The sequence below is a fragment of the Corapipo altera genome, unplaced genomic scaffold (genome assembly GCF_003945725.1).
Source record: "Corapipo altera isolate COAL_440 unplaced genomic scaffold, ASM394572v1 0, whole genome shotgun sequence".
Taxonomy (NCBI): Eukaryota; Metazoa; Chordata; class Aves; order Passeriformes; family Pipridae; genus Corapipo; species Corapipo altera.
In genome coordinates, this window is record NW_020884872.1 from 15,080,406 (window position 1) to 15,099,677 (window position 19,272).

Below are 19,272 nucleotides of genomic sequence, written 5' to 3' on the forward strand. Positions count from 1 at the left end.
CTCAGATTCCTGGCCACCTCTGCACCAGGTGCAATGGATGCCCAGGACACTGTGCTGGTGGTCAGCCTTCAGGAAATACTGACAGGGCATGGGAAGGTGGATTTGCACTTTGGAAGAACAGCTCAAATCTGCAGGTTCCCCATGGACCTGGGTGTCTTCTGGTTTACTTGGTACTTACGTGAACCAAGAGATCTTGGCTTTCCCTGACACTGCATAAAATAGGAGGAGCCTCTTCAGAGCTGAAAATGTTAGAGAGCAATGAAATTGCAGTCTGACGTTTATGACACTAGTCCTAGTCTGTGTTTTCTTTTAAAAAAGGGAAGCTAAGGTATGCTGTAGCTATCTATATATGCACCAGGGGAAAAGGTGGCATATCTGCCAATGGAGTCAAACTTTATATAAATGTACAGTTTGAACCAAAATTTCGTAGCCCTGGGAAAAAAAGGATGGCCTCACTTCTCATTAGCCCAGTTATGTCTAGAGAAACAGCTGCTGCCGCCCAGGGATTTGCAAAATGAAAAAAAAAAAAAAGGTGGTTTCAAGGACATCTATTTTTTTTGGAGAAGTGGTAATTAATATTCTGCACTAAGTGGATTTGACAGGTGCAAAGTGCTGATTGAGAAAATTGTGGCATCATCTTTACATTACTATATAAGAGCAAATGTTGACTTCTTGGATTGTGCTCATTTTTTTTAGGCTGGGTTCTGTGCAAAAGCAGAAGGTCATGGAAAGGTGTATGAAAGCTCAATATTCACTTGTGGCCTGGACCTTTGGATGGGCAACTCTGGGGGAAGAGTGGCTCTTCTTATCACCTGGACCTTATCCAAAAAGAGGAAAGAGTGTTGCATTTTTTTTTCTTCTACATTTAACATTTTTTGGTTTGCAGAGAAACAGTTCAAATATCCCAAAACATGAATCTCCCGTTTATTTTCACTCAGGTGACTTGCAAGACCTGAAGATACTGTTGCTCAGTGGAAATGTCAGGCATACCAGCACTGAACCACAGTTTCTGAAGACACAGTCACAGCCTATAAAATGAAGCTTTTTCATTTAAAAGTGCTCCTTGTTTCTAGCTTCAAAGAAAGCATACAAACTCTGAACAAGCTGCACCAGGTTAAGCCACTGAAAATCAGTGATAACTTGTTAGGAGAAATGCCCAAGGAATAGTGAGAATACTGTTTGGAAGATGAGTGAATAGAATTAAGAAAAGGGGATAATATAATTTTCTTAATTATAATCACATAAAGTATCTACTAAGAGACTATCACTCTTTCAAGACCAAGAGAGAAACCTTTCAGCAAGCAATTAAGAACGCACCAAGAGATAAAAACTGCAAGATGAAACCTGAAGACATGTCTTAGATATACAACAAACTGAATTTTTATAATCTCTAGAAGGCACAAAAGGCTTATTATGTCTCAGTGGTATTCCGCTAAGCAATTCCAGCCTACATTTTTGTTCCACTTAAACAATTTTCACAATTACAGAAAGCACCACACCATACATCTATTATTCTGAATACATTACACTGCAGTTTGGTTTTTTACATGTTTGTTGCTAAAATCCTAAGAATGTTCCTGAGTAAGATAAACACTTTCCTGTGCAAATAATCCCTTACCTTCACCAGCACTGTACTTTTCATTTCAGTCTTTAATACCAGCTGTCCAACCAAACTTTCTTATAATTCAAAAAATACAAAGTAGAATTTGTATTGGGGAGGATTATAAACTAATGTGCCAGTGCTTTTTGTTGGTCAGAGGCTGTGTGCACACTGGGTACCTTCTAAATGCAGATTTCGATTTTTCTGCTGTTACATCAGCTAATTGGTGCATTACTGGATCAGGGCCAATAGAGTTAGAGTTGACATATAAAAAGGCTTACTTTGCCTAAAGAGGAAATTTGCCAGGAACGAGGAGGATCTCTGGTGGCCATATCATTCCTCCAATGTCTCATGTACTAGTGCTTTTGTCAAAAAAGCACACACGCACACCTGCAACCTGTGGACCAAATCCAAAGGTTTATTTGCCCCAAACTCTCCAAAATGAGAAACAGGTTTGCCTGTTAAATTATTTATCTACATTGTCTCTAAAATCCTTAAGAGCCACTAAGCAAACATGAACACTGCACAGCGCTCTGCTATCCTCACATTGGAGTGTTTCTCAGGAAGACTGGCTACTACAATTCTTTTTACGGTTACCAAACCCTAGTGTTCAGACCCTGGGTTCTGAGACAGAGTCAGGTTATTACAGGTGGGTGCCTCCGGAAAGGGACTCTGAACAAAGAATTCCCTGAGGCATTGTCTGTGCACAAGATCTTCACGTGCCCTGGGGGTGCCTCTTGGTCCAATGGAGATTTATGGTCTGGGATCTTCCAATACCTCATTGGGTTCTTTCTCCATGTCCCTGTGGGCAGCCCGTTAACTGCTCTTATCTCCCAGATTAGGGCAGCCTTGGGGCCCTCCAGGGTCTCAGTCCTTATCTGAAGGTATCCAGTGTGTTTGTGTTTGCTCCCCTGCTGAGCCAGCTCATTTAAAGTTCACCTATGCTGTTTTGTGCAGGGCCCATTCATGCTAAGTTGTAAGCAAGTTACAATTAAACTGAAGCCCTCACAATTAATTTCTCGTATTCTATCAGTAAATGTATTTTAGTCCCAAACAGCCACATGCCTAGAGAGAAAAGTAGTGTGCTGTAAGCCTTTGGTTGTTGCTTCTACTGTATTACTTCACTGAGAGAATGGCCAGGCATTAGAACAGGCTGCCCAGGATAACAGTTGAGTCACCATCCCTGGAGGTGTTCAGGTGTGGATGTGGCACTTGGGGATATGGTTTAGTGGTGAACACAGCAGTCCTGGGTTAACAGTTGTACTTGGTGATCTTAGAGGTCTTTTCCAACCTTAAAAATTCTATGTTTCTATGATTACAGCATGTGGTAAAATTATCTCAGATAGCTACAGCAGAAGGAGAAGATGCTGTTAGTTTAAAACCTGTTCTGTCACTGTGAGTGAAAAACGAGATGAAAAAGCTTTCCAGACATGTTTACTGCTTCAAATACAAACTTGGTGGAGGACTGCACGTTTCCACTGTTCCTTTGATCGCCACTAGGCCGTGGTCTCCATAGGGTGTATCTGTGAACTTTTGACAGCTGGGGTACAAGGCCGAGATGGGAAGTTATCCAGGCGAAGCCAGCCCTTCACTTTCTCCTGCCACACACATCAGTGCCTGGCCCAGCAGCAGTGCCAAACCCCAGGGTGCCATCATCAGTGCAGCTAATAAGAAAAATGTGTTAGGAAATTAAAATTAATTTTGTCCTTGTGAATAACCCAGGAGTTTCCACAGAGTTACTAAGAGCCGATTTTGTCATGATCGGGGGAGATAATAAAAGAAAAAGAGAAGGAATTTAAGGATGAACTATTAGCCAAACTTCTGACACAGTCTGCCTGTGGTCAAACTCGTGTAAACAACAGGGAAGGGAGAGTCAGCTAAAAAAAAAAATCTGCGATGGAGCAAGTTGAGGGAATAAAGACAGACGTGCAGCAGTTGCCTTTGCTCCTGAGGCAGCGGAGCCGCGGGCGGTGCGCGGAGGCGCTGCCCCGAGAGGGGCGGGGAAGGGAAGTAATAAAGGAGTCGCGATCGCCCCGACGGCGGTTCCTCCTTCTCAGTGCCGCCGCGGTCGCGGAAGGAAGCGGGGCGCGTTGTCCCGGGAAGGCACGGCGGGGTGGAGCCGGGCTCCCCCGGGCTGTCCCGTCCCCCGGGCTGTCCCGGCCGGGGAGGGCGGTGCCGAGACCCGCTCCGCTCCGGCCGCCTTTACTTTACTTCGCCTCGCCCCGTGTCCGTGCCCGCCTGCCGGGGCACGCTACCGCTTGCCGCGGGCAGAAGGGCCGGCAGGAGGAGAGAGGGAGGGAGTTGCCGTAGTTTGCCCAGCTGTTTGCGATGGGACGCGGCCCCGCCTGAGCACCTGCCGGCAGCCGCCCGCTCCCCTCGTCCCTCGACGCCGCTATGGAGAGCCCCGCGGGCGGCAGCGCGGCCGCGGAGCCGGCGCCCCCCTGCGCGGAGCCGGAGCTGGCGGCCGGGCCGGCCGAGGCGGAGGCGGTGGAGGTGGGCGCGGCGGCCCCGCGGCAGCGCTGCCTGCGGGTCGTGTATGTGCTGAACGACCCGCCCAAGGCGGGCAACGGGGCGCGGAGCCCCGAGGCCGGGGCGCGGCTGTGCCTCCTGCGGGCCTGCGAGGCCGAGGGAGCCCAGCTCAGCACGGTCAACTTCGGGGAGCTGGACTTCGGGGAGACGGCGGTGCTGGACGCCTTCTACGACGCAGGTGAGCGGGTTGGGCTAGGCTGGGCTGAGCCGGGACGCGGTGCCACCTGCCCAGGCGGTGCAGGGACGCTGCCGGCCGGGCTGGGGAAGGGTCGATAAAGGTGCCATAGAGGCCAGAGAAGAGGGGGAATGGGGCGAATAAGAGTCTGCGAAGGGGGGCTCTTAGGAAGGGTTGTGGAGACAGGGAAACGTGTGTGAAGGGATTCTCAGGTAATGTGCCAAGCACATGGAAGAGGAGGAGGAGGTGTGAGGAAAAGGTTCAAGCCCTTACAGCAGCCCTTTGAGTCCCCGCAGTGTGTAGCTCCAGCAGGACTGTGGATCTTGCAGCATCAACCGAGCCTTAAGGAGTAGCAGCTCTTGCTGGTGTGGTTTGCCCAGCCTGGCTGGGAGCTTAGTGTGACATCCCATGAAGACAGTCCAGGATCTGGTCTGGCTTGGCCAGAGGTTGCTTGTTCACCCCTCTCACTCCAGACCTGGACAGTGAAATTGGCTTTTATGTAGCCAGGAACAGAGTGATCCAGTATTGCTCTGAACAAGGGCCCTGAGGAAGACCTGTGAGTATTGCCCACCCCGTTCTGGCTCCAGCTGGTCACTGGTGTCAGATGGTTCAAAAGAAAGCTGCTGTCCCTTCTCCACTCAAAAACATGTGGCTGCTTGGGCACTGTGGCAGAGAACTGTGTGCTTTTTGAGCAAGCAGAGGAAGCCTGAGTCAGTAGGTATTATTAAGACTAATCAAGATATATGAACCTGTTGCTGACGTGCAGACTTTTTCTCCTATCTGTATGAGCAGGCATTAGGAAATGAGGGAATTCACAGATTTCAAAGAGGGAAAGTGCTGTTAAGTCCGTGCTGATGTCCATCTTTCACAAGAACAACTTTGTTTTGCTCATGAGATGTGTTAAAGAATACTTCTTAAAACTTTAATTTTATTTTAAATTCTCATGTGATTAGGAGTCTGTTTCATCCCAGTAAGTTCTCCAAATATTGAAGAACTTTACATGCTTTGTTGTCATTGTTTTTTACCTTCCCAGTCAAGGGTTTTTGTTATAACTGCTAGGGAGGTTGATGGGTGTGTAATATATTCTTTGTGTGTCAGTACACAAGCATGAACTAGCAATTTCATTGTGCATCTCCAATATTTTTGTAGCCCTTTTGAAAGTAAGCATAATAGTGTACTCATCAATACAAGATTATTTCACTGTTTCCACTAATAGTCCTATTAATGTATTGTGCACACACCTACTCTACATTGTACTGAGAGCTTGAGACAGTTATTCAAAATGTTTTCCTGCTGCGTTCTGGAGTGCCTCTTTTCTGGGAGTGTGGCCTAACTTCATGGACTTTTGCATTCAAGTCATCTTGTAGGACCAAGATAATTTTATCAGTGATTAATATCACTTTGTAATAGTAAAGTACGTTGTTTCTGGATACTCCTTCAACACATATCCAGGTTTGGTCAGCAAATACTTTGTCATTTTTAGTGTCCATTAAAATTGAATAGTCCCCAGTCAGGAATTTCAAAGGAGACCAGTCAAAGTAGTGTTTACGTGGATTTCTTTATAGTAGCAACATCTGGAGATCAACCAGGGTGACAGCTTTTTAATTTATGTAATGTATGCCTTTATTTGTCAAACTTTTTGGTCAAAGCATCCTTTAATGATAAGTTACTTGTATTAAGAGAAACTCGAGTGTATTAGCATAAGTCATCTTTATCAACCAGACCTTCAAGCTGTCAAAAGCAGAAAGATTTATTTCACTGTATATACTTTTTTGAAAACCATGCTGAATGTTAGTAGTATTTTAGCATTACTGTATTGTCAGGGGTCCCAATTATCTGCCACTGAGTGCAATGTCACCCTGAAAATGCAAGCATTCTTAATTTAAAAAAAACCATTATTTTAATAGTTTTTATTTTACTCTTCTGTTGTTTTAATATTTTAATAAGTAGCTCTTCTAGCATCGACATTTTTTGTATCATTTTTTTCTTACTTTGCAGATTGATGGTCTAAGAACTCCTCAGTCAGAACCTTTACATTTCTAAAATTTAAGATTACAAAATTATGCTGAGCCATTGAGTTGAAGTGTCACTGTGGGTTTTAAAGTGCTGCCTCTTTTTTTTCAGTTCTCATTTTATGTAGAATGACCTATTATTATTTCCTGAGAATTTTTGTTATGCCCTTCTTGTTTTCTTGCTCTGTGTTCTTTATTGGTGGGTTCTCCCTGCCTCATGCTTTTGAATACAAGTCAAACTATTATCCAAAAACGCCGAATCTCATAATTTTTCATTTACATGCAGCATTCTTTATCCACTACTTTGTGATCTCTTAAATCTTTGAAAAATCAGTAATTTTTAATTTCTGTGTTTTATAGATGCAATTCATTGTTACCATATTCTTTTTCCAGAATATGTGTTGGATTGGGACCGTTGACATCTATTCAGTTCTTAACGCAGAACAGCATTAAGAATGAGTTTTAATACGAGCAGTCCTATGGTTCGTGATGAACTTTGTGTTAGGAAATTACTGTGTGTTTACTTTAAGAAGAAAAAAATCTAAAGAAGTTTTATTACTACCTGTGCAAGATATTGAGCAGGTGTTTCCCACAGTGAAGATATCTATTATAGTATCTATTTACTTTCTGTACATCGGGGCAGAACCTTGAGAAGAATGTCCTCTTGCTTTGTAATGGGGGGAGGGGGGGTCTCTAAAAGATGCTTGTAACCATCTCTTGGTTTACTAGTGGAACCTTAACCATCTACTAATGCTTAAAGGCTGAGCAGCAAGGACCATTTCATTGTGAGTAGTAAGGAGAGTCTTTGTTAAAAATGCTATCCATTTGCCTTTTTCCCTGGCCCTGCTTGAAATTGTAGCCATTTATTTAGTCATAAGACAATCCTTGTCCAAAGCAAGCTTATCTACCTTATTTAGTATGAATCTATAATATGATTACTCTTGGAGCTGGAAAATTGATGACAAAGTCAGCAAAGTTTAAGGACAGAGTGCAGTAAAAAAGATCAACAGGAATTTCTTTTCTGTCTGCAGGCAGATTTTCTAGTAGATGATTTTTCAGTACAACACTGAGAAGAGTACTGGAAAACTACCTGTATTCCATAGTAAGACAATATGTCTCTTTTTCTCCTTGAGCGTACTCATTACTGACTTACCATCATTTGAAATCTTATCATGCATGGAAGTGTGACTTATGCCATTAGTTAAGTATTGCAGGTAATGCAGGATGACCCTGATCCTAAGAAATTACCCAGTGTTCTCAGATGCTTTGCTAAAGGGGAAGTACAGCACTTGTGAGAGCAAATTTACAATAAATTGTGAAATAGCAGAAAGATGAGATTTCTTTGCTCAGTGTGTGCTAGAAACAAGCTGTCAGGAAAGTAAATTATGTTATGCTGAAGTGGGTGATGGTATGTACCTAATGGAGAAGCAGCAAGGATGCTTGCATACATTGACTTTATCCCTGGGAAGAAAAAAAAGCAATATTTTTAGACTGAAACCACAGATACTGGACATTAGTGTGAAGCTTTTTTGCACAAAATAAAGTATTTTCCTTAGGAACAGGGAGCCTAGGAGCTCACTAAGGACTTTTAGAATTCTTCAGAATTGTCCCATGCAGAAAAACTACAGAACTCCAAAAATTCAGGTGGTATGGTCCATTCATAAACAGCTTAAGAAACAGTGAAAAGGGTGAGTGTGACTTGGCTAGTGATGTTGCAGGCAGAGTGGTTCATAGCTGCAAAGGATCTTCCTGTTCTGGATGTTCTAAGACAGCAAACATGTCAGAGTTGAATGTCTGACCTGTACCTCTGGAAAGGTGATGGTAGATAGAAAGAGATGTAGCTTTTCCTTGTCAAACCAAAACTTTATCTGGGCTTATTGCCTGAAGTGCCACAGGGTTTGGCTACTGTGTGGAAGTGAAGGAGTGGACGAAGTACAGTTATACAAGTTTTGGATGTTTCTGTTTTGGATTGTGAAGTCCTGTTTCTGTAGCTGATCATCCTTTTCCCCTCATGAGGGATGTACAGCACTCTGTTTCGAGGCTTGGAATGTTTCTTTGAACATTTGACCAGAGGATTCAGAGATGACTGCATTCACTGAAGTCATCAGGATAAAAATCAATTGAAAGGAAGACAAGCTAGAAAGAGAGTGGTATACTGAGGAATGAAGCTAAATATTGGCCTGAGAAAAATGAGTGTTCCTCTGAGAATCCAGGAAACTATCTCAACTAATTTGTGAGTGTAGTGGAATATTTTGAAGTGTGTTTCTGTTGTTTAGCTATATATCAAATTGTCTAACCTGCATTATAAGGCAGCCCAAAAATTCATTGGTATCTGTCTCTGCAGCCCCATCTTCACTGAGAACCAATGTTTAAACTTGGGAGGGAGCCCAGGCAGAGACTGAAGCGTGGGTCCTCCTTACTTCTGTACCATAGTTGAACCACTGTTAACAAAACCCTCATTTCTTGTCCCTGAAACTCCTCTTGTTCATGCTATACCGTGAAACTGGAAGGAGGAAATGTATATGCTGGATCCTGATTTTCAGGCTCTGGCAACCACTGGGGGAATGAATGATTATTGCCTGTACCTGGCTGCCTGCCCTGAAGCTCTCTGTCCTCAGAAGACCGGTGTCCCTGCTTCAGAATTGGCACGGATGCTTCAACTTCTTCAGCCCAAAGGCTTAGTGTGTCAGGGTGCAGTAAACACTTGTCTCTAGTTTAGGATAATACACGGCTTGGTAACCAGTGTAGCTCAGCTGGAGGCACGTTCTTCTCTCGCTGGCTATGCCACAGGGATTGTTATCTGACAGGAAGGTGAGAGTGACAGTTGAGGGCAATAACATCTTAAAGTTCAACAGGCCTTCCTGCTGCAATTTATCTTTGCCCCTGGGTGTGACAATGAGCAGCAGGGAAGGGGTTAAGGGTTAGCTCTGTTATACTTACCTCAGCAGGCAGGATTTTTTTGTTTTACTGGGGAATACTTAAACTTTTTTCTTTCCTTTCTTTTCCCCTGCAACTGGCTCAATGGCTAGGGGAGTATTTGCTTTAAATCTCAAAAGATGTATAGACCACAGAATCCAGTAATATGAAGAGAAGCAAACCAGCTACTTTCAGAACACGAGAGTGGTAGCTGAGAGGCCAGAGCTGACTGGGTTGGATATTGTGCTGCTTTAATACAACAGCAGAGCTATCGGGACCTGATCTTTTATCTCTGCATGGTACTGCCCATGTAGAGTGACTACAGGTGTCTCCAGCACCGCTCTGCACTGTGCCATCGAACCAAATATTTTGATAACAAGACCTTGTAATATACTGGTATTGTAACCCTTTTTTACACAAGTATGTGAGGCCAGTTTTAAATGATGGTAATGACCCTGATGCAGTCCAGCAAATCTATATGTTACTGTCACGAAATCGCAGAATGGCTTGGATTGGAGGGGACCTTAAAGATCATCTCAAAGAATATGCTGAGTTGGAAGAAACCCACAAGGATCGTCGAGTCCAACTTCTGGCCCTGCACAGAACCATCTCCAAGGGTCTCACCATGTGCCTGAGAGTATAATCCAAATGCTTCTTGAGCTTGGTGCTGTGATCACTTCCATGGGGAGCATGTTCCAGTGCCCAACCACCCTCTGGGGGAAGAATCTCTTTCTAATATCCAACCTGAACTTCCCTTGACACAACTTCAGGCCATTCCCTCAGGTCCTGTCACTGTCCCCACAGAGCAGAGATCAGTGCCTGGCCCTCCTCTTTCCCTCATGAGGAAGTTGTACACTATCATGAGGTCTCTCCTCAGTCTCCTCCAGGCCAAACGGACCAAGTGACCTCAGCCACTTCTTATATGACTTCCCCTCAAGCCCCTTAACCATCTTCATTGCCCTCCTTTGGACACTCTCTAATAGCTTTATATTTTTTTTCGTATTACAGTGACTAATATTCAAGGTGAGGCTGCCCCAGTGCAGAGCAGAGCAGGGCAATCCCCTCCCTTGACCAGCTGGAGATGCTTTGCCTGATGCCCCCCAGGACACAGTTGGCCCTCCTGGCTACCAGGGCACTGCTGACTCATATTCAACTTGCCATCGACCAGGACCCCCAGGTCCCTTTCCAAGGTGCTGCTTTCCAGCATCTCATTCCCCACTCTCTATGAATGTACATCCAGGGTTGCCCCAAACTGGCACTTTCCCATGTTGAACTTTGTTTCAACCCACCTGCCATGGGCAGGGACACACCTTCCACTAGACCAGGTTGCCCAAAGCCCTGCCCACTCTGACTTTGAACGCTTACAGCGATGGGGCATCCACAGCCTCTCTGGGCAACCTGTTTCAGTGCTTCACCACCCTCACTGTAAAGAATTTTCTCCTAATATGTAATCTAAACCTGTCCTCTCTGTTTAAAGCCATTCCCCCTTGTTCTGTCACTACAGGCCCTTGTAAAATGTCCTTCTCCAGCTCTCCTGTAGTTCTCCTTTAGGTACTGGAAGGCTGCTAGAAGATCACCCTGGAGCCTTCTCCAGGCTGAACAGCCCCAACTGTCTAAGCCTGTCTTCGTGGGAGAGATTGCAGCCCTCTAATCATCTTCATGGTCCTCCTCTTGAACTTGTCCAACGGGTTCCCATCTTTCTTATGTTGGGAACCCCAGAGCTGAACGCAGCACTCCAGGTGGAGTCTCACGAGAGTGGAGTAGTGAGGGAGAATGCCCTCTCTTGACCTGCTGGCCACCCTGCTTCTGGTGCAGCTCATGGTTGGCTTTCTGGGCTGCAGGCACACATTGTAGGGTCATATCATACTTCTCATCAAACAACACCCCGGATCCTTCTCCTCAGGGTTTTTCTCAATCCATTTTCTGTCCAGGCTGTATTTGGGCAGGGAAATATACCTTGATTCTCTAACAGAGAGAGATTCCATTGTGTTACTTCTCCTTTTGGAACCAGCATCTCTTTTTACTTGTAATGGGTCATATGAAAAGATGTATCAACAATCCAAACCCAGTATGAGTCCTACCTTTTAATGAAACTTTGAATGAAGTTGTTTGCCTCTCTAAAAATCTGGTGCAAACCATGCAAATTTGGACTTCTGTTGTTCCAAGGTGAGATAATGAATGTGTGCACATATGGTCTATGTGAAGTGACTCATTTCTGTGCCATGACTTTTGGGTAAAGGAAAAAGAAAGGAATAATTTTTGTTCCATGTTCTTTCCTGTGCATAAACTTGTTTGCATGAAAAACCCCAAAAAACAAAAAAAACAACTCAGCCTACAACTGTGTTCTCTGTTTGTCTTTCTCTATTCCTGAGCTTAAATACTAAATCTGAGAAGGCTTCCCAGAATCTGACTGTGAACTCTGTCACTGGGCTTTGTAGCTAGGAATATGTCAAATGATTTCTAGGTGTTGAATCGGCTAAGAAGGAATCTTCTCTCTGGATACAATATAAATTGTTTATTTCTGTTTTGTTTTAACTTACTCCGCAAATAATATTTTTCTCTATATTATTAACAATCTTATTGATTCTCACTAAATAGACTTCAAGGCTTTTATGCCCATTACAGTCATTACAAATGATTTCAAAAAGTTGAACATTTAGGGTTATTCTGAAGAGAGGAACAACTGCATCTATTTTGAACTGCCTTTGTTCTGAAGACCAATTATTGGCGCACTTATGGCCATAGAAAACACTGCAGTTAAAGTGGGTTAGGGCTTTTTTTTTAAATATTGTTTAAATGTTTTTTGGGAAGTTAAACTTGCAGCATTTTCTGAAATTCTTCACATCAGTAAATGTTCTGAAAATGTTTTCCCTCTGATAGGAGGAAAAAAAATGTGCTGACTATGCATACCAGTCAGCGCATTCTAAAGCTCACTTTTTTTGTTTAGTTTAGGAATTCTATGCAAACATATTTTTCAGTATAGTTCCTAAGTCGCTCTGAAGGAATGTACTGTGCCATTTGACCATGAGATGTGGGCAAGAGATCTCTGGTTCTGTCTTGTGGTATTTCAGGCTTACTCTCGGTGACATCAGAGAACTGCTGAAAAAAAGCTGTACATGAGGCTGACAGGCTTGAGTCAACCAGGGGCTGCTTATGTGGGAGCCTGGTCCCTGGCCACTGATCTCCTTTACAGTGATTGTGTGCTTGTTCAGTCTCACTGCGCTGTGTGTAGCATTTTCTTCATAGGTTTAAGAATTGTTTTTCTTAGACCTGAAGTGACAAAATTAGGTTAAAGGGGAAAAAAAGGAACTGTTTGCTTTTGTGGGTTAATTACACTGCTTTAATTTCCATCCTCCCATAAAACAGACTAATTATGGTAGATATGCAGTAGCTCATATTACGTTCTGTGGTCATGCTCTGCTTTTATCAGTGTAATCATGTGTTGTTTTTTTAATTGTCAAATTACACTTGCATGTACTCTCTAGTTAAAAAGTAACTAATGTTCGTGGTTTGCAGATGTAGAAGTTTGAGGTAAAGCTCTTCTGAGGTATAAGGACTTGGTGCAAACTTGGTTGAGAACTCAAAACTTTTTGGGTTCCTCAAGATGGACTTGTAGCAAAGTAGTGAAGAGAAGGCTCTTGGCCAGGTTCCAGAAATAGGATATGGTGATTATGTGAATGATAATTGTTAGATTTATTGCTAATTCAGTATATGAATATTGCCAGTGCAGTTTCTCAAATAACAGCTCTATCATCTATTATAGTAGATTATAGTATGATCAAGTCATGGTCCCTTTGGTTGAGTCATGAGCTTCAGTGAAACCCCCTTGCTTTCTAAACTTCTCAGAGAAGTCTAGGTGTAGCTAGGTCCACTTAGTCTCTGATTTGGTCAACAGTTTGTGTCTAAAGGCTTATAATGCAAGCAGGTTTGGCTAGAAAAGTACAGGTTTACAGTCTGACCTTGCTGAATTCACAATTACAAAGCAACAAAGTACCTATTTAGCTACTTTAGAATTTTATCTCCATATGTGATGGGATCTAAGTGCTTTTTACTCACCTGTCAAAAAGTTCCTCATCTTCAGGTTGCACATACCCTGCAGGCATCTGTGCTGGGAAGGGGCTCTGCCTGGAAGCTGCTTGCAACGCTGGGAGACCAGTTGGCCCAATGTCCAGCAGCGTTTTATACCCTTATGCAGGCCAGTGTGCACCAAAGTCAGTCCCAAATATTTGGGCTCCCCCATCTCTGAAGTGCATTTATCATGCATCCAGACAGTTCCTCCTGCAATACTCACCTGGTGTTCTTATCCCAGGACAAATCTCATTACCGTCAGGGACTGCAGAAAGGGAGAGGAGAGGTGGGGCTGCGTGTGGAGGATGTATGCAAAGACTATATTTTGTCACTGTCAGGGGCCTCCAGTTTGAACTTGCTGGCTGGCAACCTGTGTTCAGGTGGTACTCAGGGCGTGCTGCTACTTTGGTGCATGTGCAGGAGCAGCTGCAGCAGTGATTGCTTGGCCAAGCTGTTGCCTCGTTTCGCACTGCAGTTTGTTACATGGCTGCAGTTTGGAAGTTGAGATGGGTGTAGGGTCTTAGGGGGACCTCAATGTTTGCTGCTGGCAGGTGAAATCTGTGAATATGGTAGGCTCTGTTTGCCTTGCACTTCAGGGCGGATGTGAATTGCTTTAGCCTCAGACTACCTTTGAACAGCCATTTGAGTGCCTCAGGCTGAGCCAAGAGAGGGATTGCAACTGTTGCTTTATCCTGCTCCCTGGCACAGGCTTGCTGTAAACAGCATAGTGTGTCTTCTGAGGTCAGGGTGATTCAAATGGCAGCCCGGGGGTCAAACATGTCTCACAGTATGAGTTCACCTAACCTCTTCTTTCTCTCAGCAGTGCTGCAAGAGGTCACCTTTTCCAGGGAGGTTGGGCTGGCTATAGAGGCATGCCAGGAACAGAAGTTGCATCACTATAGTCTGCAAGGTGGAACCCAAAGCTGGAATGTGAATTCTGACACTTAATTGTATTGGAGTGCTATGTCATGATAAACTGTGCTTGCTTTTTTTATCCTTCGTCATATTCAGCCTGAGAAGGTAAAACATTATGCTGTGGTGTTCAAGGCGGTAGAACTGAAACTTTGCAAATATTATTTGGTAACGCTTGTGAGCATTTAAACTTCTATCTGAGTCAGTAGTTCAACAACAGTTATGCCTTGGAGCTCTAAGACAAATGGGATTCAGAACTTTAAAAAATGTACCCCAGCTTTTACTACATTGAAAGGACATGATTCCAGTTTTGGTTATTATGATCTTTGACTAGAGCAGGCTCTGATGACAGACACAAATCCAAAATAGTAATGACACTGTTAAGACTGTGTCCCTAGCTTTCTGCTCATCCGGGATGGTATTGCCAAATCCAGTAGCAAGGAAGGTAGTCCAGTTTATCATAGCTGAACTTGTGCACATGCAGTTGTGTCTACTGTAGTATGTACTGCTTTTGTGCTTAAGTTATGTTTAAAAAGTCTTCAATACCACTTTAAAGTAAAACACAAAGAGAATCATCTTGAAGTGCTTTTTTAACTGTTTCTGTATAATCTTTTTTGTTTCATTTTGTATCAAGTTGTGGAAGGAAATATCTGGATTCTCTGCCTTTTGTGTTTTTAATTCTGTTTAGGAAAACATGCCTTTATGCACAGAACTGTAGCTCAACTGATGGTCATGGACCTCTCAACAATTTGAAATGTGTTGTTCACATGATAACTAAAGCTTTTGAAGTCTATGCCAAAAATGTGTTGGTTCTGGAAAACAAACAAACTCCCGTGTAAATCAGCACGATAATAAGCTTTGTCTAAAATTCTTCAGTTTCCTACTGGTGCCAGCAGTGCTTTCCATGAATTGTGGTACTCTGATGCCTCCAGGCCTGTCAAAAACAGTGCTAGACTCTATGAAACTGATTGTGGGGAAAATAACAGGGGAGTTACTTTTTTAAATTCAGGATAGTGAATTACTTGCCGTTTGATTGCTGTCTTCTCTCCTGTTCACCTTTAAATTTGCTACAACCATTTAATAGCCAGCTCAGCCACAAGAAATTATATTGAATCGAGTGTCTTTGCCTTAGCAATCACAGAAAGGCTGTAGGTTTTTTCTATTGCAGAAAAATATCTGCCTATAATAATTTCACTTCAGTGAGATTAACTGCATTAACTCTCCTGTTGCTGCCCTTCACTCACAGCAGTTGAAGAAAGACTTTTTTTTAAATTTTTTTTTTTAATTCTGCAGTACAAGGCTGCATTCTGTTTCTTTCTAACAGTGCTAGACCAGTCATCTCTGTTGCACTAATCTTAGTCAATAAAAATTTGCAGGAGAAAAGCTAATGTTTACAATGGCATTACTGTTTGGCACTAGGCTGCCTTACTTAGCAGAGCTTCTGTGTGCACAATCCTGTTTCACACAGTAACTGTCAGCTTTTATCAGCATCAGCTCTGCCTTTTGTGCAAGTGTGATATTGTTTCAGATGTTTTCTTTGTAAATGGATGCTTGACATGCTTCAGTCTTTTTAAACCCAGTTTGAGGACATGATTACCATCCTCAAAGCCAGACATGCCCGTTCCTACTACTGCTGTTTATGATGCTTTAGACAAGTGACAAGTTATGGGTTGTTGTCAGGTGAAGAAAGTATCCAAATTAGAGTGAATGTCTGAAAATGTTTGAGATGGATTTTTTGTTTTCATGATAATGAAGTTTTGGAACTGATAAACTTAGCTTTTTGCTTATTATAATAACACAACTAGGTAAGTCGTCATATTGTTTTGGGAAAGCCAGAAACTGCTTTGACTTTTTGGCGTGCAGTCAAGGCACAAAAGAATGCTTGATTATTTTTCAAATTTTTTTTTTACCCTCTGATGCCTCTGGTTGTATGTTGTACATCTTGTCCAGAAGGATACTGTAAGAGACAGTTTAGAAATCTGTACTGAAATCCAAAAGGATTACATCAAGTGGCTAATACCATTGCTGTGATTATAAGAACTTAATTTTTGAATGAAGGCTAGTGAAATCAGGCAGTGTCAGAACAGATGGGAAGATTTTGCTGATGTACACTGAAGATATACAGGCCCATGTGCACCAAAATGAATCAAGACTCTGTACGGTGTTTGGATGACCTGATAACACAAATTTCTAAAACGTTTTCTTAGAAACTGCTTGCCATCTGAAAATTTCACTGCAGTTATTCATGTATTTCTTTTTTTCCACATCAGATCTGAAATCGTGCTTGTAAAACCAGCACACCGATTCTAGTGATACAAAATGCAGTGTTCTCCCTGCTCTGTGGCTCAACCCTTACTTACAGGCACAGGCCTCTTAAGTTCCTCCAATCATTTGCAATTGACTTTTCCTGCCAGTTTAAAGTTGAAAACTGATTCTGAGTGACTGATAGAACAGACGTTAGGGTTTTTTCAATGTTGAATTCTGCTCTGTGATATACTACACTGTGATCACTTGGGTGATGCAGAAAAGTGGTCCTAGTGTGAATATGCATGAACGTGGGGTAAAGCACTCTGTTGAAGCATTATGGCTTGACCCCATCCCCTCCAAGGAAGGTGCAATACACAGAACTCAGAAGTCTTCAAAAGAGGAAAGTGACTTAGTAGAAACACTTTCGCATTAATAAAGATGCTCAATGCTTCTGCAACTCTTTTTCTTTTTTTCTTTTTCCTGAGTTTTGTTTTTATTCTTTGCTAATCATCCCTAAATCTGACTATGGTCTTTCCGCAAAATAAAGAGAAAAGGATACTTCATCAGGAAGTGACAGAGATTTCATAAAGTCTTTTTGGGACTTTGGACAAAGAAAGTGCTCATAGACTGCTGATTTGTGTAGAAACTTCAGCTGCGGGTTCGACTGCATGATAAATATAATGTTGCAAGAAATCAACCTTAAAGCTGTGGAGTTAAATTTACAAGAAAAAAAGCTAAGAGAAAAAAATACACGATTGAATGCTTACACTGAGATATTGTCAGCATTCCTGCTGGAATCCGCATTGTGACAACTTCATACTTATCTATATACAAATATAGGCTGGCAGAGAATGGACTGAGAGCAGTCCTGAGGAAAAAAGTCTTGATCTCTACGTAGTGTCTTGAAATAGGTCTTTCTCATTTTTTAATGAAGGCTGCCCATTTTTTAAATTACGGTGTTCAGTGGTACATGCAGTGTTTTAGGCTGGCACTTAAAGCTTGTACTGTTTACAGTAAAGCTTAAAATAGCAGATTGAATCCACATCTGCCCAGCATCCGGAATAATAAATCAAGAACTCTGTATTAATGTGCTCACGGAGGATGCTGTGGATTTATGTAAACTATGTTAATAAGGTTTTGCACTTTAATAATACTGCCTTTCCTCAATTAACATTTTCTGTGTGTAACTTACTGTGCTTTTATATGGGTCCTAATGGACAATCTGGGTGTCTGTCAACATAAAGAGGAAATCTTTATCTTTAGTTATGAGTTGGGATACCTCAGTTTGGTACATTAAAGTTCTGAGTGGTAATGATGGAGATGTCTCTTGATGTTTGTTTTTAAAAAAAAACATTTGGGAAAAAGTAACAGAGTCAGAGTAGGAAAGTCTCATTTATTTTCGTATGCTGTATTTTTAATTTTTAAAGAAGGGAATAAAGGTGTTTAGTTTAACCCAGGCTTATGAGCTTTAGTGTACTGAAATATGTTTTCTTTTGATTTTTAGTTCCTTTTATTTTGATTACTGTTCTTATATCTTACATTTCTTTGAGAAGAAGATAAAGCTCAGCATAATTTTATTTTTCCCAATTTTTTTTTAATATATGTTGTTGACCAGTGTGTGACCTGTGGGAGATGTGCAGATTAGGCTTTTTTTTCTGTTACCCAGCCAAGATATTCAACATTAAATGACGGGTGACTCTCAAGTGGTTTAGTTTGGATAAATGTCTAAAAGTTTGAAGCTTACCTAAATCTCCTTGGCCTAGAAATTGATTTGCCTGCAGTCAGGGAGGAAGGGACAACCTTTCTTGTTGAATTTCATACTCTTCTTAATTTTGCTTAGGTCGGGTTATTGCATTACACAACCTTTTTCTCTATACTTCATTCCCTTTCACTGCCTTTTATGACCCAGTGGAGGAAGTGCAGAGGTGCAAGAAAAGTTAAATAAAGTTCATCTTTCTCGTTTTCCCCCCTAATTGCAGACAAGGTTCAAATTAGGGTCAGGCTTGGGGTGATTTTTCTGTGTGCTTTCAGCTGGCTGGCTGCACTCTGGTGCGTTTCATGGAAATCGTCTCATATGAGGCTTGGCGCACTGCGAGTGCGGCAGGCAAGTGTGAAGTGCCTGTTTTTAATTTACTCGGCTGTTTCTTTTCTTCTCCGATATTAAATAGGGCAGAATAATGTCAGATCCTGTAGAATTGGTAGGCTCTTTAGCTTGCAGAAAAATTTTAGGAAATAGTTATCCTTAGGAAATATTAGGAAATTTTAGGAAATTAGTTATCCTTAATGACTTGGCATAGTGAACAGTATGTATGTGAGATATCTACCCATTATGGCTGTCTAGCATCTCTGTAAAAATTCTGAATATACTTGGAGCATATGAACAGGGGAAATTATGGAACAGGTGTTTTTCTCAGATTGTCTATGATGGGTAAGTTTTTTTGTAGCGTCCTGGATACACAGATTTTGGGAGCCTTTCAGTAATAATGAATTTGGGAAAAAGTGAGAAGTGAGTGGCTTCTGGAATCTTCATTTGCCTAATTCTTGTAAGCTTTTTTCTGCAGTGATTCTTGCTGTAGCAATTCCTGTAACATGCAACTCAAATCATGGTTGCAGCAATTTAAAGGTTTATCCATTACAATCTCCACCCCTTCTCGCTTTGGACTAGACCATAGGGTTTAAAATTGCAATTAAAAAAAAAGAAAATGAACTCTATCTCAGGCAAACTCAGCATAGCTGTATTTAACAAAGTTTATTGGAATGTTAAGATTGTTCAGCATATTTTAACAATAGTTAGGTAGTCAGTATCACTACTG

At 42.2% G+C, this 19,272-nt stretch overlaps 1 protein-coding gene across 4 annotated transcripts in view; it reads left to right on the forward strand.

The window, feature by feature from the left end:
* The first annotated feature begins 3,994 nt into the window (after positions 1 to 3,994).
* Positions 3,995 to 19,272, forward strand: part of MAP3K15 (mitogen-activated protein kinase kinase kinase 15) — an 83,040-nt gene continuing 67,762 nt past the window's right edge. For 2 of the 4 annotated variants that reach the window (XM_027637793.1, XM_027637803.1), the window contains exon 1: positions 3,995 to 4,307. In XM_027637793.1, the coding sequence (XP_027493594.1) occupies positions 3,995 to 4,307 (313 nt within the window). The remainder of the gene's footprint in view (positions 4,308 to 19,272) is intronic. The other 2 variants (XM_027637812.1, XM_027637822.1) reach the window with 1 other exon arrangement.